Source organism: Scyliorhinus torazame, chromosome 6, assembly GCF_047496885.1.
Source record: "Scyliorhinus torazame isolate Kashiwa2021f chromosome 6, sScyTor2.1, whole genome shotgun sequence".
NCBI lineage: Eukaryota > Metazoa > Chordata > Chondrichthyes > Carcharhiniformes > Scyliorhinidae > Scyliorhinus > Scyliorhinus torazame.
In genome coordinates this window covers 267438384-267459815 of record NC_092712.1, presented here as the reverse complement: position 1 = coordinate 267459815, position 21432 = coordinate 267438384, and the positions used below count along the sequence as shown (strand labels likewise).

Here is a 21432-nt window from a genome sequence, read left to right as displayed (position 1 = left end):
TATTTTCTGTGTGGCTGTCTCCAGCAAAAGGAGATGAGATTGTGCTGTTGAACCTATCTAACTGATTTAATCAAGTGCAAATCTAAATGTGAATTTTTTTATCTTGAAATACTTGCCATTTGAATCAACCAAGAGGTGCAAATATGTAGTTATTTGCTGCTATCGCCCTGACTGTTTTAAGCAGTTGTTGGATTATTTTATCGAGTCAACCTTTCAAGTGCACTAATGGATAGATTTTTGGGATATCAACAGCAAGCAGCAGCAAATGTATGACTTGAATAAATGCTGAAATACAGATTATAGATTTTCTTTCTATAAGCTGAGCTCATATTTAATTGTTTATGTAATTTAATAAGTAACATTTTTTTTTTTCATTTGAACAGGGTGGGCAGCACCAATCCTTTTTCTACGACATCTAGTGGCCGTTCAGCTGTTACTGGTCGGAAGATAAAGACTGCTGTTAGACGCAAGAAGTAGTTGCCACAACTGTTTGGTTTTTTTTTTTTAAACAGCTAATTATTGAAAATGTATTTTCTATAAAGAGCTGGTGCCCTGCATTAATTGAATTGTACCTCCTTCTGGGCTTTATCAGACCTACCTAGGACCATTTGAACCTGCATATAATTGGTCGCTGCTTTTAGTTGCCTGGTGATGGGTGGACTGTAGATATTTTTTGTGAGATCCCAGCTGTGTCATTAGTTAAAGACTCGGCATGGTCTGCCTACAAACAACCTGCAAAGTGAATGGCTTTGTATATTGATACCTCTTCATCTGCACCACTAGATATTGTTCATAACCCACCCAATTGTACTGAAACGTTTGTACAGACTGTAGAGCATCAGTGAGAATAGGGGCTGATAATTCTGCAAAGGTTTCATCACAGTATGTGTGAAGTATGTGAATGTGTAGATGTTAAATGGATGGCCTGTTGTGCACTGATGTTTTTTGACTGCAGAATGATTGAAGAATCATACTTGGAGGACTTCAGATGAATTGTCTTCATTTCATAGAACATGTGCTTTTTAAATTCTGTTTATGCTTTTTTGACTTATTTCGTTTTATTACAAACTATTATGTACATATCTTATGATTTTCGGTCAATCTACCATTCTTGGACAAAAACACAAATCTGTGAACTTGAATTATTTTTTGTTATAGCGGTATGTTTTTCGTTCAGTATTGTCTATTAGAAGATTTTATTATGTAAATCTCATTATTCAAAGTTGCCTAATCCATTTAACATCCTTTCTGATTAAATAAAATTGGGAACTCTTTAAAGTTGCGTATTGGCTTTTGTGATCCACTTTTGTTTGGACCAAAACAGTGTTGTACAAAGTATTAACTATATATTTTTATATTTGTTTAAATGGACTATGGTGACTTTGGATAATAAGGAGAACAATTTAATATTAAAGCCATGTTTATTACTGTATGATTAACAAAACCATGGGATAAACGCCATCAATAAAAATGAAGAAATAGTAAAATCATTTGGTTTTGTTCAGAGCGCAAATCCTTTACTTTGTATCAGTCTTTTAATTCTTGCAAGTCTCAATATACTTTGCAGATTTAAACTTTGGTGGACCCATTCAGAAGAACATTTCTGAAAGGCATAGCATTTACAGTGTAGAAACTGGTTATTTTACCCAGCTAATGTGGTATTTATACTCCATATTGAACCTCCTCCCACTCTTCCTTCATCTAACCCCATTGTATTCCTTTTCTCCCACATGCGCTTTGCCATTCACCTCAACCAATCCATGTTGTAACTAGTTTCTGTGTAAAGACATTCTCCTATGTTTTATCTTCGTGGCTGTCGTATAAAAGATTTGCAGCTTTGAACTCTCCTCAAGTGGAAACATCACTACGTGGACTCTATTCAAATCCTTTTCTAAATTTAAAGGCCTCTATCAGGTTATCTCTGCCTTCTCTTTGCTAGAAAAAGTCCTTTCCTGATGGTTATAACCCCTGTCCGACATCGTCCCTTTTTGCACCTTCTAGTGTAAGTTGTGGTAGGACATACCCGAGGTGTTTCACGGCTTAAGAAACGTTTGAAAATGTGATCACTATTTTAATGTAGATACCACAAATGGTAACAAAATAAAAATAGAAAATTGTTTAATCAATGTCAGTTGAAGGGATACACTGGGAGAAGTCCCTTGTTCTTCAAGTACTGCAAATGGCATATTTTATACCCACTCGAGGACAGATGGTTTTGGTGTCTCATCCAGGAAAATGATAGGTCATTCAAAATTTCACACTTTGGCATTACAGATTTGCATAACCAGAGGCAAATGTATTAATTGTCTCTTTAAATATTAACACCAGATCCAGTGGTCTCCTTTAACTGCCTTGTGGGTGGGGCAGGGTAGGTTGGGGTTGTTGAAAGATAAATCCGTTTCCTTCTCTTTTGTGAACGCCATAGAGTGCTGAGGGCACATTGTGAGCCAGATTGCCATTTCAGTTTGAGCTTTGTTAGTACTTTGAACCATAGAACAAAGAACAATACAGCACAGGAACAGGCCCTTTGGCCCTCCAAGCCTGTACTGGTCATACCAACCTTTGCCAAAACCCTCAGCACTTCCTTGCACTGTATCCTTCTATACCCATCCTATCCTATCCATGCATTAATGTATCTGCTTCCACAACATCCCATGACTGTGTTCCAGGCACTCACCACCCTCTACATAAAAAAATCTGCCTTGCACATCTCCTCTAAACCTATGCCCCTCTGGTGATTGAACCCTCCACCCTGGGAAAGAGTGCCTGCCCAGCCACTCTTCTCCATGCCCCTCTATCAGGTCACCCCTCAACCTCTGTCTTTCCAATGAAAACAGTCCTTGTCTATTCAGCCTCTCCACATAGCTAATGCCCTCCAGACCAGGCAACATCCTATAAACCTCATCTGCACCCTGTCCAAAGCCTCCACATCCTTCTGGTAGTGTGATCAGAATTGTGCGCAACATTCCAAAGTGCAGCCTTACCAACTGTAGCATAATTTGCCAGTTTTGACACTCTATGCCCCCATCCAATGAAGGCAAGCATTCCATATGCTTTCTTGACTACCTTGTCCACTTATGTTGCCACCTATTTATACAGTGCAGAAAGAAGCTATTATGCCCATTGAGCCTGCACTGAGCCGATGTAGGCCCACTCACCCGCCCTATCCCTGTAACCCTCTCCCTAAGCTGCACATTGTTGGACATGAAGGAACAATTTAGCATAGCCAATCCTATGATTTCCATTGAAGTTGGAGGCGCAAATGTATAATTTTGAAAAGTAAAGGGCAACAATGTTCCTGCAGGGTATCAGGAGGCCCTCAAGGCAAACTCTGAGAAGGGTGAAACTTGGAATATTACAAGCAAGAACCTGGCAGTAGTTTTTTAAAAATACTTTATTCAAGGAATTTTCATATAAACAAAAGCAGAAGAAAAATCATACATTATAATTAACCCACCCTTCTCACATCCTACCTTCCCCATTTTAACCCCCTTACCCCACCTCCCCCTTTACTGACCTCTTCAATCCTCATAAATCAATAAACGGCTTTCACCTCCGAGTGAAACCATCAACTGACTCCACACCTCCCCAGGACAAACTTGACCTTCTCTAGCCTCAGGAATTCTGCCAGGTCACTCACCCACACCCCCGCTTTCAGCAGCTCTATCTGAAAAAGGGTCATCAGGGAGACAAAGGCCAAGATATCAGCCTCGCTCGTCCCCTGGACTCTCCTGTCTTCTGACACCCTGAATATCACTACCTCTGGCCTTGGGGCCACCGTTTTCCCCCCCAGCACCTTGGACATTATGTCCGCAAACCCCTGCAGTTTCAGACATGCCCAAAACATGTGGGTTTGATTCAAGGGCCTCCCCTCGCACCGCCCACACCTATCTTATCTCCTCAAAAGACCACTGGCCCATGTCATGCTGTCCAGGTCCACCCTTGGATGTCCCATCGTCATCGATACTTTTCCAACTGTGCCACATGAAGCACGCCCTTGTCAGCAACCCCCCCCCCCCCCCCCCCAAAAAGCCTACCTCCAAACAACCACCCCACTTTACTCCCAGTAACTAACCCACTGAGCTAGCATGGTGGACCCCGCCCAAAGTCTCCAACCTCCCTCCCTACCCACCACCTCATCCAAACCCCCAAAAGGTGCACTCACCCTTGATGCTCCATGAACAGCTGCCCTCCAACAAGCCCGCCATCAAAACAAAGGAAACACTTAAAAGGGGGAAAATGTTTAGACAAACATGTGCACAAGTTCAATGTCCTCACTTTCCTCCCAGTTACATAGCACTCATAGACATTGTCCTTGCGTGGTCAGGTGGTGGAGGGGAGTCATGTATACATACATCTACCTTTGTCTCCAAGCAACCAGTTTCATAGTGATAGCACAAAGACGACAGGAATATATAAATGTGCAACAAGCTGTGGTCCAATCGACTGGCAAAAATATTGGCTGGGTTAGCACTGCTGCCTACTGCGCTGAAGACCTGGGTTCAATCCTGGCTCCGAGTCACTGTGTGGAGTTTGCGTGAGTTTCTCCCCCACAACCCAAAAATGTGCATGTTAGGTGGATTGGCCACCCTAAATTTGCCCTCAATTGGAAAAAGTAATTGGGTATTCTAAATTTTAAATAAAAGAAATATCAGCTTGTTTGCTATCAAAGTAAACTCACTGGACAACATTCAAATAAAATGAAACCAAATTTAATATTCTAGAAGTGATGAATATTGGAAGTTGGTAGATCAATTATATAAATTATCCTTAGATGCAGACAATCATTAATGCATGTTTAGTATAAACAATATTAAATTTTGACTCAAAACAAACATGAAACTGACTCCATTAACACTACAACTTAAAGTTATAACAGTTAAGTTTGTTACTCCACAATTCTTTCCCGTGATGCTAAGACCTCCTGTCCAATAGATATGAATCCATATCAAACTCTGACCTTGAGTGAACTGCTCGAATTGGAATTTTCCAAAATCCAGTTTTGAAAGTTATCAAAATCTGCAGATTCTGCTTTTAAAAGACTCTCAACACTGCAAACCACAGCACAAGTTACCATTGCTGTGACACCAGGGGTGTGGGGAGGTGGAATTGAAGTAAATCTGGGGACGTGATAGAAAAACTGCAATCATTTTAAAATGTTGAATGCAAGTTTTAGCAACATCTGAAGGGTTTTATTATAGTTACAAAATGGAGGGACATGTAACATTAAAATAGTATGGAATAGACATGCAGAATCAAACCTGTTAAGTGCCCTGTGAAATCTTACCTTTTGTTCATAGCCTGACATTAGTTTGTGCTTAAAAACCAGCTATGATACCAAAATTTGTTTTTCCATTAATTTAAACTTACATTTATAAACTAATTTAGTGTCAATCTAAAACCAGAAATGTTTCATATAGCCACTAAAATTGAGGTTACATCTGGTATGAAGGTCCAAACAGACTCCCAATATTGAGGGAGGGTCCCTCTTCCAAGGAGAAATTCCTACTTAGCCGTGATGTTGAAGCCTCTACCATCACTATCCATAAGCTCCACACTCAATGGCATGTTGCCACTGCAACTTGGGCTTCTTGGGAGAGGCTGGTTATCTCCGTTGACTGGATGGCTTGTGGACCAGATTGGTTCCAATAGCACAAGGTTAGATTCTTGTTCCAGCTGAGGTACGAGAACTTGAAGAATAAATCTGCGTCCAATCGTCATCAACACTCCTGAGACAGCTTCTTCCTGTCCACTCTCCCAAAACTACTCTCAATGCTCAAGTGTGATTTCAGATCTGAATTATGGTTTGGGACATCTTTGGCAATCCTTAGTATCATTATTCACACTCGTTCTCTATAATAAGTTCCATAAAAACTTTAATTAAAATTACAAATCAAAGAGTGACATAAGAAAACGATAAGGCCATTTGACCCCTCAAGTCTCTTCTGCCATTCAATAAGATTATGGATACCTCATTGTACATATCTATTTTTTCCTCAACTTCTAAATAACTTTTGGTTAAGTATATCAATCTCACATTTAAAATTAACGAATGATTGTGCATGGAATGCAAATTTCTATCATACTTTGTAGATAGAAGAGTTTCCTAATTTCACTCTGGAAAGGTCCAACTCTCTAGTTAGTCCTAGACTTCCCAACGAGTGGAAATAGCCTGTACGATTCTGTCAATTCTATCTTCCCCTTGATGTCTTAAACTTCAATCAAATAATCCCTTAAACTTCTAAATTCCAGGGATTACAACTCTACTTTCTGAACATTCCCAAGATAAATCTCCAAGGCCAATAGTCTTTCCATAGAATAACTTCTCAATTCCCACAAAATAATTAAACATTTGACAATATTCTTGATCTTACCGTTAAAATTACCCGCATGCAAGACCATCATTACCATCAAATTTAAATTGCAGTAATGGGTTTTCTTTTATTCACTTTGATCAGAATAATGTGGAAGAATACAAAATAGAAATGGATCTGATAAAACAAGATTTGATGGGCCAAGCGTAATGCTCACTAATGCAGAAATCAAATTACTACTGTAGTGTTTGATCCATCTAACCACTTAAAACATTTTGGGAGTGAATATATATATATATATATATATAATATATGTATATATAGGTTGTTCCAGTTTTCAAATTGCAACATCAACCTTTCTTAAAAAAAAGCGTAAAATACAGCCTTCCACTATTTAGTTTTATAAATTTAGAGCACCCAATTAATTTTTTCCAATCAAGGGGCAATTTAGCGTGGCCAATCCACCTACCCTGCACATCTTTGGGTTGTGGGAATGAGAATGTGCAAACTCTACAGAATGTGACGCAGGGCTGGGATCAAACCTGGTTCCTCAGTGCCGCGAGGCAGCAGTGCTAACCACTGCGCCACCTTGCTGCCTTGCCTTCCACTATTTTAATAGCGGGATTAACTTGTTCACTTTCCAGTCAGATGCTCCATTGGAATAAAGGTCAAATAAATCACTCATCGTTTCTTAGTGTAATGTGCTCATATTGAATCAAACAGCACAGGGACCCACCACTATCCACATTAATTCTAGGCCTTTATAAACCACCTGGTCAGCAGTCACAGGACATGGTTCCTAAATTAATAATTCAGTTAACCTGGTAGCCTTTAATCTGGTCACCTAAAGCAGGTGCAAGATGGATTTACTATCCTTTCCAAATCCTTTTGTCTTTTGCTTTATCTGGATTTCAATATCTAGTCTTTATAGACTGCCTGCAAGTCACCACACAAGGCCGTATAATTTTAGTTCAGCAGAGCAAAACCATGGTTGCCAGCCACTAGAACTAAGTTACCCAGTAATTGGGGCAGCAAGGTAGCATAGTGGTTAGCAGTTGCTTCACAGCTCCAGGCTCCCAGGTTTGATTCCCAGCTTGGGTCACTGTCTGAGTGGTCTGCTCGTTCTCCCCATGTATGCGTGGGTTTCCTCCAGGTGCTCCGGTTTCCTCCCACAGTCCAACAATGTGCAGGTTAGGTGGATTGGCCATTCTAAATTGCCTTTAGTGTCCAAAAAGGTTAGGTGAGGTTACTGAGATAAAGGGGGATAGGGTGGCGGCCTGGGGCTTAAGTAGGGTGCTCTTTCCAAGGGCTGATGCATACTCGATGGGCTGAATAGCCTCCTTCTGCACTGTAAATTCTATGATAATCCAAATATATAACCCACATGATGAACAGTTGCCATTTATTTCACTTCAACCAATTAAAAAACAGGGGATGGCTGAATATACTGAAACTTCTAACTCAAGGCCAGAGTACATTTCTTTCATTCTTAACGATCTGAATCACATGGACTCAAATTAGAGATTGAAGCTGCGAATCTGTGTTCTGATAATTTTTTTAAAAAGTCATCCCAATTATCCTGCAATACAACATTGTAGTAAACCCACTATTAATAGATGGAAAATTAACCTCCTTCAGAGTCCAAATCTGTGCCTTTTCTATGATCAATTTTCCAGCTTTGCGGAGAAGAGCATCTGGAAAAAATAAATCCACTTTCAAAATTGAAATTAATTTTGCCCCAAGTAATCAGAACATTGCTTACAGATCCTACTGGGCAACTAGCAATGTTTGAAACACTACACTGGACAGGTTGATTTTTGTTACTCCAAAGCTGCAAAACAAAAGTGGTCTGCAATCTGTTGGTGGGTGCAACCTGCACATTGTTCCCTGCAGAAGTGGGTGAGAAGGGAAGTTTCAATACTACTACAACTCAAAAGATACCCTTTAAATAAGTATTCTTGGAATGATTCTATGCTGGCTTGCACTAGAACAGTTCCAGCAGAAATGTTCCAACATTCTTGGCACAGCATTTCACTACTTGCATCTTATAAAACTGCATAGTATAAAGTCACTTCAGTAGTATAATACTAGGTTTAACATTTGACTGAAATGGTAGTTTAAAAATAACTACATTATTGCAGCAAACCAAGAACCTAAAGCCCAAATTCAATTCCTCCTTATGATTTGATTCCCTTGCCAAAACAATTTTAATAGATGTCACTGAAACAGCTTGCTAGAATGTCACGAAATAATTCATACAAGGGGCAGTTAAAATGAAAAATTATATAAAATCCAGGGAGGTAAGAGGTTGCCCATTAACCATCGAGTTTAATATTGTTATGTATACAAATTATTTTTGCAAAGGTTTATCACCATGCCTTCCTGGAGAACAGTTGGAACACCCAGATCCAAGTCTATGCCACCGTCAGAATTTAAGAACATTCCCAATCTGTCAGCCTCTTCAATTTCGACAGGGTGGAGAAAGTGGGGTAGATCGGACTTCTGACTCTGCAGCAATCAGTGGGCCTCGTTGGTGCTGATCACACACGATGCTACAGTTAGCTTCATCAACACAACGTAGGCCTGGCATGCAGTCAGCAGTGAGGCAAGATAATGCAAATTTAAAGGGATATGGCTGATTAATGCCAAATGGCCGAATAGGAGGAGAAAATGGCTGTTAGCTGTTAAAAATCAATTTCATAATTTTGAAAAATATTTCAACCTTTGCCAGAACTATTTTAGGTTAAAAAAAGTGGTAAAATGATTGCAGTCAACCCTATGGAGCAGAGCAGCAATTACACCTGCTGCTCTTTCGCTGACAAAGAGGAGGCGGTGCTAAATGAAGTGCTGGAGAGCATGCATGGTTCTGCTTAGCATGCCAATGCTGCCTTCACATGGATAGTTTAACATGACAACTGGAGGACACAGCTGACCATTAATACCATTGGCAAGGCCAGCTTTACAGTTCACACGGGCTGCAGGCGTACATGAAGTGGATGACACAGTTTTAACTGTAGCTACAGGCAGCACCACTCTACTACCACATGGTGACACCTCCATCTATAGTCAGAGGTATGTGGATATGAACAGGTAGCCAGCCACACACTGTTGCTGTGGCAAAGTGAAATGCTCTATTGCTCGTTTTCTTCTGCCAAAAAGCATAAGTAGGATTCTCATCGATCAAATATGGTGCATTCTTAGAAAAAAGGTTGCATTGAATGAATTGAAACAAAGCATCTCAACCAAGTAGAATTAAGGAAAACACAAGACAAAAAGTTCAAAAATCATCAAAATGCTTCAATAAAATGTACTACAAGGCTCTTTAAATGTATATCCATGAACATCACGCTCCAACTAGCCTTTTACATGAGTAGATAAGTGAGTGTTATAATTGCTGGGAAAGTACATGAGGCGACCCCCCCACCCCTCCTCCCCGCAATGAGGCGGCGGAGGCAGCCAGCCATTGGCTGGCGCCAGTGCCACTGTCAACAAGGTTTCCCGGTCTATGCCCCTCCCCCTGCTGCCAGGAAACCACGGCAGGGGTTCGCCACTGGTGGGACCAGAATATCTCGCCAGCGAGAACAGCCAGAAAATTCCAGCCATGACGCCCCAAAGCACAACATTTAGGACCCAAGATAATTAATTGGAAACTGGCAAACAGGAGTGGCAACTTGGAGGGCGCACTTAATGAACATTAATCGACCTCCAAAGAAGTTTCTGATTGCTGACTGCTACTTCACATCGATTAGAAATCTACTCGTGTTACAGGTGGCCAGTCCCAGTATCCTGGGTGTGAGAGAATGCTCAGCATAAATTTGAAATTGATAGTTCCCAGAGCAAAATCAAAACAGCAGCCCGACCCCTGTATAAAACGGCAAGTGGAGTAAACACAGTTGTCTGAGCAAGTTACGTTACATTGAGGTGGTTACGTTCAAGGATCAGACCATCGAGTCACAAAAGCAACTGATTATGTGAAGGAAATACAATCAGTTAAAAAAAAAATCATTCAAGTATACAAGAATATCAATTTTAAAAAAATAATTTGCATGGAAGTCATATAATATATGGAAGTCATATAATGTGTATATATATATAGAACAGAAAGTGATTTTTCAAAAAAATCTTGATAATCCTAGGGAGCCAAACTGAATTAACTCTAATACTGAGTTTATGGATTTACTTGTGCAGAAATGGCATTAGCTTTAAAAACAATTGACACCTTAAATATAAAGAAACAAAATATCAGATAAAAGTCTATTTTTTTTTCCAAATTTGTTTTCCCTCCAGACATTTAGCTGAAGGACCAAATCCATCCAGCTATGTTTCCAGAGGGAAGTTATCAACACGCTGGTTATAGTTTTAACAATCGACTTGCTGCAAACTGTTTTCTTTTCCTTGGCAAAACTTTCCAAAGCAGCCACACACACCACAAAAAAATAGAAGCATCACGATGAAGGGACTAAAATAGATCAGCGACTGTCAATGGCAAAGTCAATTCTGCACTTTTATCAATTTTCAGTTGATATTAATACAATGAAGCCATGCTTTCCTTTGAAGGTTTTGAGACGTTAATTTTGAAGTTTTGCGGAACTGGTGAGTCGATCATGATCCACATTTTAATGTTATAGTGCCAAGCATTGGAGCAGATTAATTTCCAAGACCAAAGTCAATTCCTGTACTGCATTAGACTGACAGGTACTTTACTGAAGTGTGTTCATTCTCAATTCAGTTCTTCAGATAATCCATTACTGTGGAATCCAGACAGCAACAGGTGTTTCCCTCTTCTTTTCCTTATGATGCAGAAAATGAGCAAATTGAGGAGCAGGGTGAAAAAATTATATTAAAGTCTTTTGCAAGTGTCCTCATCGCGCTCCATTTCTCTTTATCACAATAGTCCCAGCTACAATATCGTAGGCTGTGCGATTGTGTTGAAAGAAAAGCAATGTAACAAAGGCAGGGAAAAAGAAGGCAATTGAAAAATTCTTGATCAGTGCACGTATTGATGACCTGTCGGAAACGACAAAAAACAGACAATAAATATGGATTACCCTTTGAAAGCAGATTTCCCCCTTCCCGCACAATTCTTTTCTTTTACAGTTTTAAATTAGTTTATCATTTCAATTATTTTTGAATTTCTTCAAGATCAGCGCACCAATTCATTATACATTACGTAGAATTTACAACACAGCAACATGTTAGTCGGCCCATCTGGTCTATGCCAGTGTTTCTTTGCTCCATATCACCCTGCTTCCAACCTACTTCATCTCACCACATCAGCATAACCCTCTAGTCCATTCACCCTCATGTGCTTATCTAGCATCACCTTAAATGCATCTTTGCTATTTGTCTTGTCCCTACGTTAGGTAATAAGTTTCACATTCAAACCACTTTCTGGATAAAGATTTCTCTTGTGGATCCCATTTTTGAATTTATTAGTAACTATCTTGTACCATATGATCCAATTTTAGATCCAAAAGAATGACGTATTTTACACATAATGAGCAATAGGGAACATATTCCTGCTCTTTCTCAGAGCACATATTAGGAATTTGGCTGCTGACATCAGTGTGCCTGGTGAGATTTTCCCTCATTAGTTTTAATGGAGATAGCTCCTTTGAGTCACGCTCATCTCCACTGTCAGATTCCTAATGTGCATGCAGCCCCATCATATGAAATTCAGAGCATGAATTTATAAACTTCACAATTCAATGAATAAATATATGGACTGAGTTAATCCAATTCAACAAGTTTAATTTAAATTCCAATGCATTAATAAAAAAAAGCTGCTTCTCTTTCTAGGCTAGATAGTTGAATATTACAGAGCTAATAATTTAAATCCCTGTTGCAATTAATTTATATATGTCCTGACACTAATGAAAACAAATAGGCAGCACAGTGACACAATGGTTAACACTGCTGCCACACGGCACCGAGGACCTGGGCTTGATCCTGGCCCTGGGTCACTGTCCTTGTGGAGTTTGCACATTCTCCCCGTGTCTGCATGGGTCTCACCCCCACAACTCAAAAAGGTGTGCAGGGTAGGTGGATTGGCCATGCTAAATTGCCCCTTAATTGGAAAAAAAAGAATCAGGTACTCTAAATTTATTTTTAAAAACTAATGCAAACAAATCTTGGTATTTTGATTTAAGATTTATTCACTAATGAGGTGATAGCACAAGAGCAGTTTTTTCTTCCAGGTTCATGAAATTCAAACAAATAAAGTATGTACTAATAGGACTGTGTTACCTGAGCTTTAGTGCTTGTATGCAACCATCACACAGCTCAAAATTCAGACCCAATCAGTTTAAAAAATAAAATAGCAAAAATTGTACCCTGTAAATATATGCAGCCCACATGGATCAAAACCTAAAGTTGTGCCCCCCTCAGAAACTAACTCATTTTTTGTTTTAAAAAAAGCTAGTCACCTCTTCAAGTTAATCGGTTATTGTAACAAGTGGAATGGATAAAATATAAAACTTCAGGCACAGCAGGATAACGGAATAAGGCCTAGTTTAGTATTTTTTGTCAGACTTGGCTAAAATTAAATAGCACGGAAACAGGACATTCTGTGCAACACACCTATTCCCACATGAGCCTCCTATATTACTTCAATATGTCATATCAACATACCTATCAATTTCTTTCTCCTTTATGTTCTTCTTCTAGCTAACTGATTCTCAGAACTCAACCAGGGAAATGCACTCTGTTCCTTAACATTTAAGCTACACAATGGCTTCATCCAGTGGTAGGGGGAGGATATAATATTCATCCACTCCTATAAGGAACCTTTTCTCAAATTTATTTTGGTGCATGATGATGTCTCTTTACAGTACTTGCAAAACCTGAAAGTCTCCCAAAGGCCACACACACACACAAGTCAGCCCTTTTACAATATCTCACATGCTCATATCCTGCAAAAATAATTTAAAGGGGATGCAAACTTAGAGGGACTGCTGGCTACAAGAGGATAATCATTCCGTTTCTAATTGCCCCAAATTTCAGTGTTACGTGATATTGTACCAAATAGGGTGCAGCTGGGAGACTGGAGCGGAATTGTGGTGACTCCATACCCTTGCAGTAGAGCACAGCTGCTGTTAGCGAAAATAATTGCAGAATGTTTCTTCGGAACTAGTGTCACTTACGATGAGATGCTGACATTCTGCGCTGGTATCACCAATACCCGGTTAGGAGCAACAAGCACTGAGCTGTCGCAAGAGACAACTCGTAACCCAAGCAGAAACTTGCCAGGTGTGGCCCCTCCAACTCCCCAAAGGCAGACAATCTGGAGATAGAATTGAAATCGGAGTTATTACAGCATAGGAGGCCATTTGGTCTGTCCTGTCCATATCAGCTCTTTGTACAGCAATCTAGTAAGTCACATTCACCTACTTTGCCCCTGTATCCTGCAAACTTATTTCTCTCAAATGCCCATCGAATTTCTTTAAAAAAAATTATTTCACAGGATGTTTGTGCCACTGGCTTTTGTTATCCACCCACAATTGCCCGAGAGAAAGTGATTAGCTGCTTTCTTGAACTGCTGTAGTTCATGTGGCATGGGTGCACCCACAGCGACGTTCAGATGAACGCTGCAGAATGTTGACCCAGGAGCAGTGATGTACCTCCAAGTCAGGATGGTGTGTGGCTTGGAAAGAAACTTCCAGTGATGGTGATCCCATGCATCTGCTGCCCTTGTCCTTCTAGGTGAGAGGCTGTGGGTCTGGAAGGTGCTGCTGAAGGAGGCTGGCAGAATTGCTGCATCTTGTATTTGGTACATACTGCTGCCACTGTGGTGGTGGATGGGCTGCCAATCAAACGGACTGTATTGGATGGTGTTGAGCTTCTCGTGTTGTTGGAGGTTCACACTCCTGACTTGTCAATGGTGGACAGGCTTTGGGCAAATCAAGGAATTAGTCACCACAGAATTCCCATCCTTTGATCTGCTCTTGCGGTCAAAATAATTATATGGCCGATTCAGTTAATTTCCTGGTCAATGGTACCCCTTGATGTTGAAACTGGGGGATTCAACCATGGTAATGGCATTGAACATCAAGGGGAGATAGTTAGATTATCTCTTGTTAGAATGGCCATTGCCTGTTTGGGGCAAATGCTAGAATCTACATTGATTCTACTTCCTGGATCTTTTGAGCCAAGGTCCTTTCTTACTGCTGTCTTTATGTCATCTTTAAGCAGAGTTACGCCACCTGCTTTTTCCTTTTGCCAGTCTTTTTGACTATTGTGGTCACCAGACAATCCAAACCCACTGTTACTTCCAATAGCACATTAATACCAGCTCATTGCTCTCGAGTCCCAATTTCACGTTATTTCTCATGAACCTCTTACCTCATAGAAACAGACCAAGAGCCTGTACATCAGTGCTACAGCCATCATTTTCTGGAGGTCTTCTAGAGAGGTGTCTTCATCAATTTCTTCAATAATATAATTCAGGGCAAATTTGGAAAGATCCCTGCATATCACAACACAGATAGCACACACATGTATAACAAGTTCTATTGATCACCATGTGAAAACAGAAATGCTGGAGAAGAGTTGTCATTTGCCTTCCCAATCACTGGAAAAATAACATTAATCCTACTAGAACTTCCATTTCCAATATGTGAGAAAATTTCTTAAAAGGCACAACCTGAAACATTAAATTTGTTTCTCTCTCCACAGGTGCTGGCAAACCTGCTAAGCATTCTCAGCATTTTCTGTTTTATATTATTAAAGGTATTAACAGCTTCTGCCCAAAAGGATGTCACGGAGCAGCTACAGGACATCAGTCTGGGGGAGGGTGAACAGCCAGAAGCCATGGTCCACAATGATACCAATGATATCGGTAGGAAGCGGAATGAGGTCCTGTAAGCATATTTTAGTGAGTTAGGGAGAAAGCAAGACCTCAAAATCAGTCATGTCATGATTACTCCTATTGTCACATGCTAATGCGCATTGGAATAGGAGGATTGTGCGCATGAACATGCGGCTGAAGAATAGGTGTGGAGGGAGGGCATCAGATTCCGGAGGCATTGAGACCAGTTCTGGAGCAGGTGGGATCTGCACAAGTTGGATGGCTACCACCAAAACAAGGCTGGAACAAAGGTCCCTACAGGGAGATTTGTTAAGAGCTGCTGGGAGGGATTAATCTAGCTCATCAGGTGGATGGGAATCAGAGAGGTAACAAATTGGAAGTAGTGAAGCTGGTACCGGGAAGTAGAAAAGTAGCAAGCAAAATTGGAAGGCAGGCAAAGGTGAACATCAAAAAGACAAAGTTTAGGGCAATTTACCTGAATGCTTGCAACAAGGTAGATGATTTAAAGGTACAAATAGAGCTAAATGGAAATTACCTGATTGGCATTATGGAAACCCAGGATGGGAACTGAATATACAAGGTTATTTAATATTCAGGAAGGACAGGCAAAAATAAAAAGGAGGTGGTGTTGCACTGATAAGGAATCAAATCTGTATATTAGTAAGGGAGGATCTCAGATTAGAACAAAATGTGGAATCTGTTTGAATGGTGACATGAAACAAGGGACAGCAAACATTGGTACAGGTTGTTAATAGGCCACCAAATAGCGGTAGTGTAGGGCATGGTATTGATCAGGAAATTAGAGGAGCATGGGTAATACAGTAATCAAGGGTGACTCGGGACTGGATAAATCTATTGAGCACTAATGTTATGGAGGATAGGTTTCTGGAGTGTGTTGGGGATGGTTTCTAGAGCAGTATGTTCATAGAATTTACAGTGCAGAAAGAGGCCATTCAGCCCATCGAGTCTGCACTGGCCCTTGGAAAGAGCACCCTACTTAAGCCCAAGCCTCCACCCTATCCCCGTGACCCAGTAACCCCACCTAACCTTTTTGAACACCAAGGGACAATTTAGCATGGCCAATTCACCTGCACAACTTTGGACTATGTTGAGGAACTGTTTAGTGAACAGGCTATTTTAGATCTAGTATTATGTAAAGGGAAAGGGCTAATTAATAATCTGGTTATAAAAGAACCGTTAGGGATGAGTGGCCATAATCTGATAGAATTTTACATTATGTTTGAAATTGAGGTAGTTCATTCTGAACCCATGGAGTTAAATTTGAACAAAGTAAAATATGAAGTATAAGGGGCAAATTGTTGAAGTGGATTTGGAAAATACATTTATAAGTATGATGGTACACAGAGAATGGATTGTCTTTAAAAACTTTTTTGTGTAATCATTATTGTCACAAGTAGGCTTACATTAACACTGTAATGAAGTTACTATGAAAAGCACCTAGTCGCCACATTCCGGTACCGGTTCGGGTACACGGAGGGAGAATTCAGAATGTCCAAATTACCTAATAGCACATCTTTCGGGACTTGTGGGAGAAAACCGGAGTATCCGGAGGAAACCCATGCAGACCGAGGGAAAACATGCAGACAGTGACCCAAGCGGGGAATCGAACCTGGGACCCTGGCGCTCTCAAGCAACAGCGCTAACCACTGTGCCACCATGCCGTCCACTGTACATAGTTTACAGCAATTATTCTTCCTTCAGGCACAAAATCCCAAAACATGCAAAGACAGCTAATAAGGAAAGTTCAGGATCATACAAGATTAAAAGAAAAGGCCCATTAAGTTGCCAAAAATAGTAAACATGAGAATTAGGAGCATTTTAGAATACAACAAAGGAGGACCAAGAAACTGATAAAGAAAGGAATAGAATCATAGAAGTTTACAGCATGGAAACAGGCCCTTCGGCCCAACCAGTCCATGCCGCCCAGTTTTTACCATTAAGCTAGTCCCAGTTGCCCGCACTTGGCCCATAACCCTCTATACCCATCTTACCCATGTAACTATCTAAATGCTTTTTAAAAGACACAATTGTACCCGCCTCTACAACTACCTCTGGCAGCCCATTCCAGACACTCACTACCCTCTGAGTGAAGAAATTGCCCCTCTGGGCCCTTCTGAATCTCTCCCCTCTCACCTTAAACCTATGCCCTCTAGTTTTAGACTCCCCTACCTTTGGGAAAAGATGTTGACTATCTACCTTATCTATGCCCCTCATTATTTTATAGACCTCTATAAGATCACCCCTAAGCCTCCTACGCTCCAGGGAAAAAAAGTCCCAGTCTATCCAGCCTCTCCTTATAACTCAAACCATCAAGTCTCGGCAACATCCTAGTAAATCTTTTCTGCACTCTTTCTAGTTTAATAATATCCTTTCTATAATAGGGTGACCAGAACTGCACACAGTATTCCAAGTGTGGCCGTACCAATGTCTTGTACAACTTCAACACGACGTCCCAACTCCTGTATTCAATGTTCTGACCAATGAAACCAAGCATGCCGAATGCCTTCTTCACCACCCTGTCCACCTGCGACTCCACCTTCAAGGAGCTATGAACCTGTACTCCTAGATCTCTTTGTTCTATAACTCTCCCCAACGCCATACCATTAACTGAGTAGGTCCTGGCCTGATTCGATCTGCCAAAATGCATCACCTCACATTTATCTAAATTAAACTCCATCTGCCATTCGTCGGCCCACTGGCCTAATTGATCAAGATCCTGTTGCAATCCTAGATAACCTTCTTCACTATCCACTGTGCCACCAATCTTGGTGTCATCTGCAAACTTACTAACCATGCCTCCTAAATTCTCATCCAAATCATTAATATAAATCACAAACAACAGTGGACCCAGCACCGATCCCTGAGGCACACCACTGGTCACAGGCCTCCAGTTTGAAAAACAACCCTCTACAACCACCCTCTGTCTTCTGTCGTCCAGCCAATTTTGAATCCAATTGGCAACCTCACCCTGGATCCCGTGAGCTTTAACCTTCTGCAACAACCTACCATGCGGTACCTTGTCAAAGGCTTTGCTAAAGTCCATGTAGACAACGTCTACTGCACTGCCCTCATCTACCTTCTTGGTCACCCCCTCAAAAAACTCAATCAAATTTGTGAGACATGATTTTCCACGCACAAAGCCATGCTGACTGCCCCGAATCAGTCCTTGCCTCTCTAAATGCTTGTAGATCCTGTCTCTCAGAATACCTTCTAGCAACTTACCTACTACAGACGTTAGGCTCACCGGTCTGTAGTTCCCAGGCTTTTCCCTGCTGCCCTTCTTAAACAAGGGCACAACATTCGCCACTCTCCAATCTTCAGGCCCCTCACCTGTGGCTGCCGATGATTCAAATATCTCTGTTAGGGGACCCGCAATTTCCTCCCTAGCCTCCCACAACATCCTGGGATACATTTCATCAGGTCCCGGGGATTTATCTACCTTGATGCGCTTTAAGACTTCCAGCACCTCCTCCTCTGTAATATGTACACTTCTCAAGACATCACTATTTATTTCCCTTAGTTTCCTAACATCCATGCCTTTCTCCACCGTGAATACCGATGAGAAATATTCATTCAGGATCTCACCCAACTCTTGTGGCTCTGCACATAGATGTCCTTGTTGATCCTTAAGAGGCCCTACTCTGTCCCTAGTTACTCTTTTCCCCTTTATGTATCTGTAGAATCTCTTTGGATTCTCCTTTGCATTATTTGCCAAAGCAATTTCATGCCCCCTTTGTGCCCTCCTGATTTCCCTCTTAACTCTAATTCGACAATCTCTATACTCTTCAAGGGATCCACTTGATCCCAGTTGTTTATGTACGTCATATGCCTCCTTCTTCTTTTTGACCAGAGTCTCAATATCTCGAGTCATCCAGGGTTCCCTACTTCTACCAACCTTGCCCTTCACTCTAAAGGGAATGTGCTTACCCTGCACCCTGGTTAACATATTTTTAAAAGCCTCCCATTTACCAGCCGTCCCTTTGCCCGCCAACAGTCTCCCCCAATCTACCTCTGAAAGTTCCGGTCTGATACCATCAAAATTGGCCTTGCCCCAATTAAGAATTTTAACTCTTGGGCCAGACCTATCATTCTCCATAGCTATCTTAAAACTAATGGAGTTATGGTCACTTGTCCCAAAGTGATCCCTCACTAACACTTCTGTCTATGCCCTTCCTTATTTCCCAAGACGAGGTCAAGTTTTGCCCCCTCCATAGTCGGTCCATCCACATACTGAATGAGAAATTCCTCCTGAATACACTCAACAAATTTCCCTCCATCCAAGCCCCTAATGCTATGGCTGTCCCAGTCAATGTTGGGAAAGTTAAAGTCCCCTACTATTACCACCCTATTTTTCTTGCAGCTATCTGTAATCTCCTTACATATTTGCTCCTCAATTTCCCGCTGACTATTTGGGGGCCTGTAGTACAGTCCTATCAAGGTGATCTCTCCCTTCTTATTTTTCAGTTCCACCCATATAGACTCAGTGGGCAAACCCTTGTATATATCCCCTCTAAGTACTGCCGTAATGTTCTCCCTAATCAAAAACGCCACTCCCCCTCCTCTCTTACCTCCTGTTCTATCCTTTCTATAGCATCTGTACCCCGGAACATTGAGCTGCCAGTCCTGCCCCTCCCTTAGCCATGTTTCAGTCACAGCTATAATATCCCAGTCCCATGTGCCCATCCATGCCCTGAGTTCATCCGCTTTGCCCATCAGGCCCCTTGCATTGAAATAAATGCAGTTTAATGTAGACTTTCCTTGCTCTCTGCCCTGCTTTCTCTGGTCATGCTTTACACACTCTCCCTTCCTGCCTTTTGTTTCCGTCCCCACTGACTAGGAATGTAAACAAGCAAAAAACATAAGTTTCTATAGGTATGCAAAAAGGAAACATTTAGCCAAGACAAATGTAGGTCAGGTGAATTTATCATGGGGAATAGAGAAACAACAGAGAAGATATGAAGATAGTGGACGCACTGGAAATCATCTTCCAAAATTCTGGAACAGTTCCTGCAAATTGGAAGGTAGCAAACGTCACCCCACTATTTAAGAAGGGAGGGAGAGATAAACTAAGAATCTACAGGCCTGTTAGCCTTACATCAGTAGAGAAAATGCTGGAATCTGTTTCAAAGGAAATCATGTTTGGCCAACCTGTTATTTTAAAGGAAGTTATTAATAGAATTGATGGAAGGGAAAATCGGTGGACATAGTGCGCTTGGATTTTCAGAACGTTTTCAATAAAGTCCCCGACAGAAGAATGGAGAGCAAAGTTCAAGCACAAGGATAGGAGGTAATGTACGGTATGGATTAAGGATTGGTTAACAGGCAGAAAACAGCAGAAACAAATTGGTCATTATTGCTGTTACTAGTGGGATACTGCAATCTCATACCCCAATATGGCATCTCGGGGGCCCGGCTCCAGCTCCCTGCCCAGGATCACCAACATGGTGCTAAAGAAAGAGTCCCAAATGTTCACTAGCTTAGGACGTCCCCAGAATATATATATATATACACACATGATCCACTGGGCCCCTCCCACCGTTTGGACTTATCTTCTACCCCTTCAAACACCCGACTCATTCTTGCCCACATTAAGTGTGTCCGATGCACCACCTACATAAGCCCAGGCCTCGCACATGGCAACGTGGCATTCACCTTTCGCAAAGTGTCACACCACACTCCTCGCTCCTCCTCCCATTTTGCCTTAATCCCCTCCAGCAAGGCCCATCCTCTGCCAGCAGCCTCCCCATAGATAACTAAAGTTTTATCCTCCTCCAAATAGGCCAACGACTGTCACCTCTCCACCAATGATGCAGGTGGTGCAACCAGAAAATTCGAATAAACCTTCCTCGCAAAATTCCAGACTTGCAAGTACCTGACCCACGCCGACTGTGCGAGCCCGTACTTCTCCACTACCTCCCCCAAACTCGCAAACTGCCCCTCCAGGAACAAATTATACATTACTACCACTCCCTTATCCTCCCCATCCCCTAAACCTGACATCCACCCTAGCTGGCTCAAACATATAGTTGTCCTTGACCGGTATCATCCTTGATGCTCTCCCCACTTTAAAGTGCTGCTGTAATTGCCTCCATATTTTTAGTCGAGCCACCACTGGGTTCCCGAAAACTTTCCCGGGAGAGGAGTGGAGCCCTCACCAGCACCCGCAATCCCGTCATTCCCAAGTGCTACTTAACCGTAGGACGACCTTGATATTTATTTTACACCTCGTTCCTGTTGTGCCCAATAGCATCGGTCCCTCTTAAAACCAAATTTCTTAACTGAAATTCAGCT

At 41.4% G+C, this 21432-nt stretch overlaps 2 protein-coding genes across 2 annotated transcripts in view; one reads left to right on the top strand and one right to left on the bottom strand.

The window, feature by feature from the left end:
- nup153 (nucleoporin 153) overlaps positions 1-1490 on the top strand; it is a 129313-nt gene extending 127823 nt beyond the window's left edge. Inside the window, exon 22 of the mRNA XM_072509679.1 lies at positions 384-1490. Within this exon, the coding sequence (XP_072365780.1) occupies positions 384-477 (94 nt within the window). The 3' untranslated portion in view covers positions 478-1490. The remainder of the gene's footprint in view (positions 1-383) is intronic.
- A 3206-nt stretch (positions 1491-4696) lies between these two features.
- LOC140425419 (protein FAM8A1-like) overlaps positions 4697-21432 on the bottom strand; it is a 33196-nt gene continuing 16460 nt past the window's right edge. The window contains exons 3-5 of the mRNA XM_072509678.1: positions 14655-14778; positions 13457-13596; positions 4697-11321 (exon numbers count right to left, since the gene is read on the bottom strand). Of these exons, the coding sequence (XP_072365779.1) occupies positions 11177-11321; positions 13457-13596; positions 14655-14778 (409 nt within the window). The 3' untranslated portion in view covers positions 4697-11176. The remainder of the gene's footprint in view (positions 11322-13456; positions 13597-14654; positions 14779-21432) is intronic.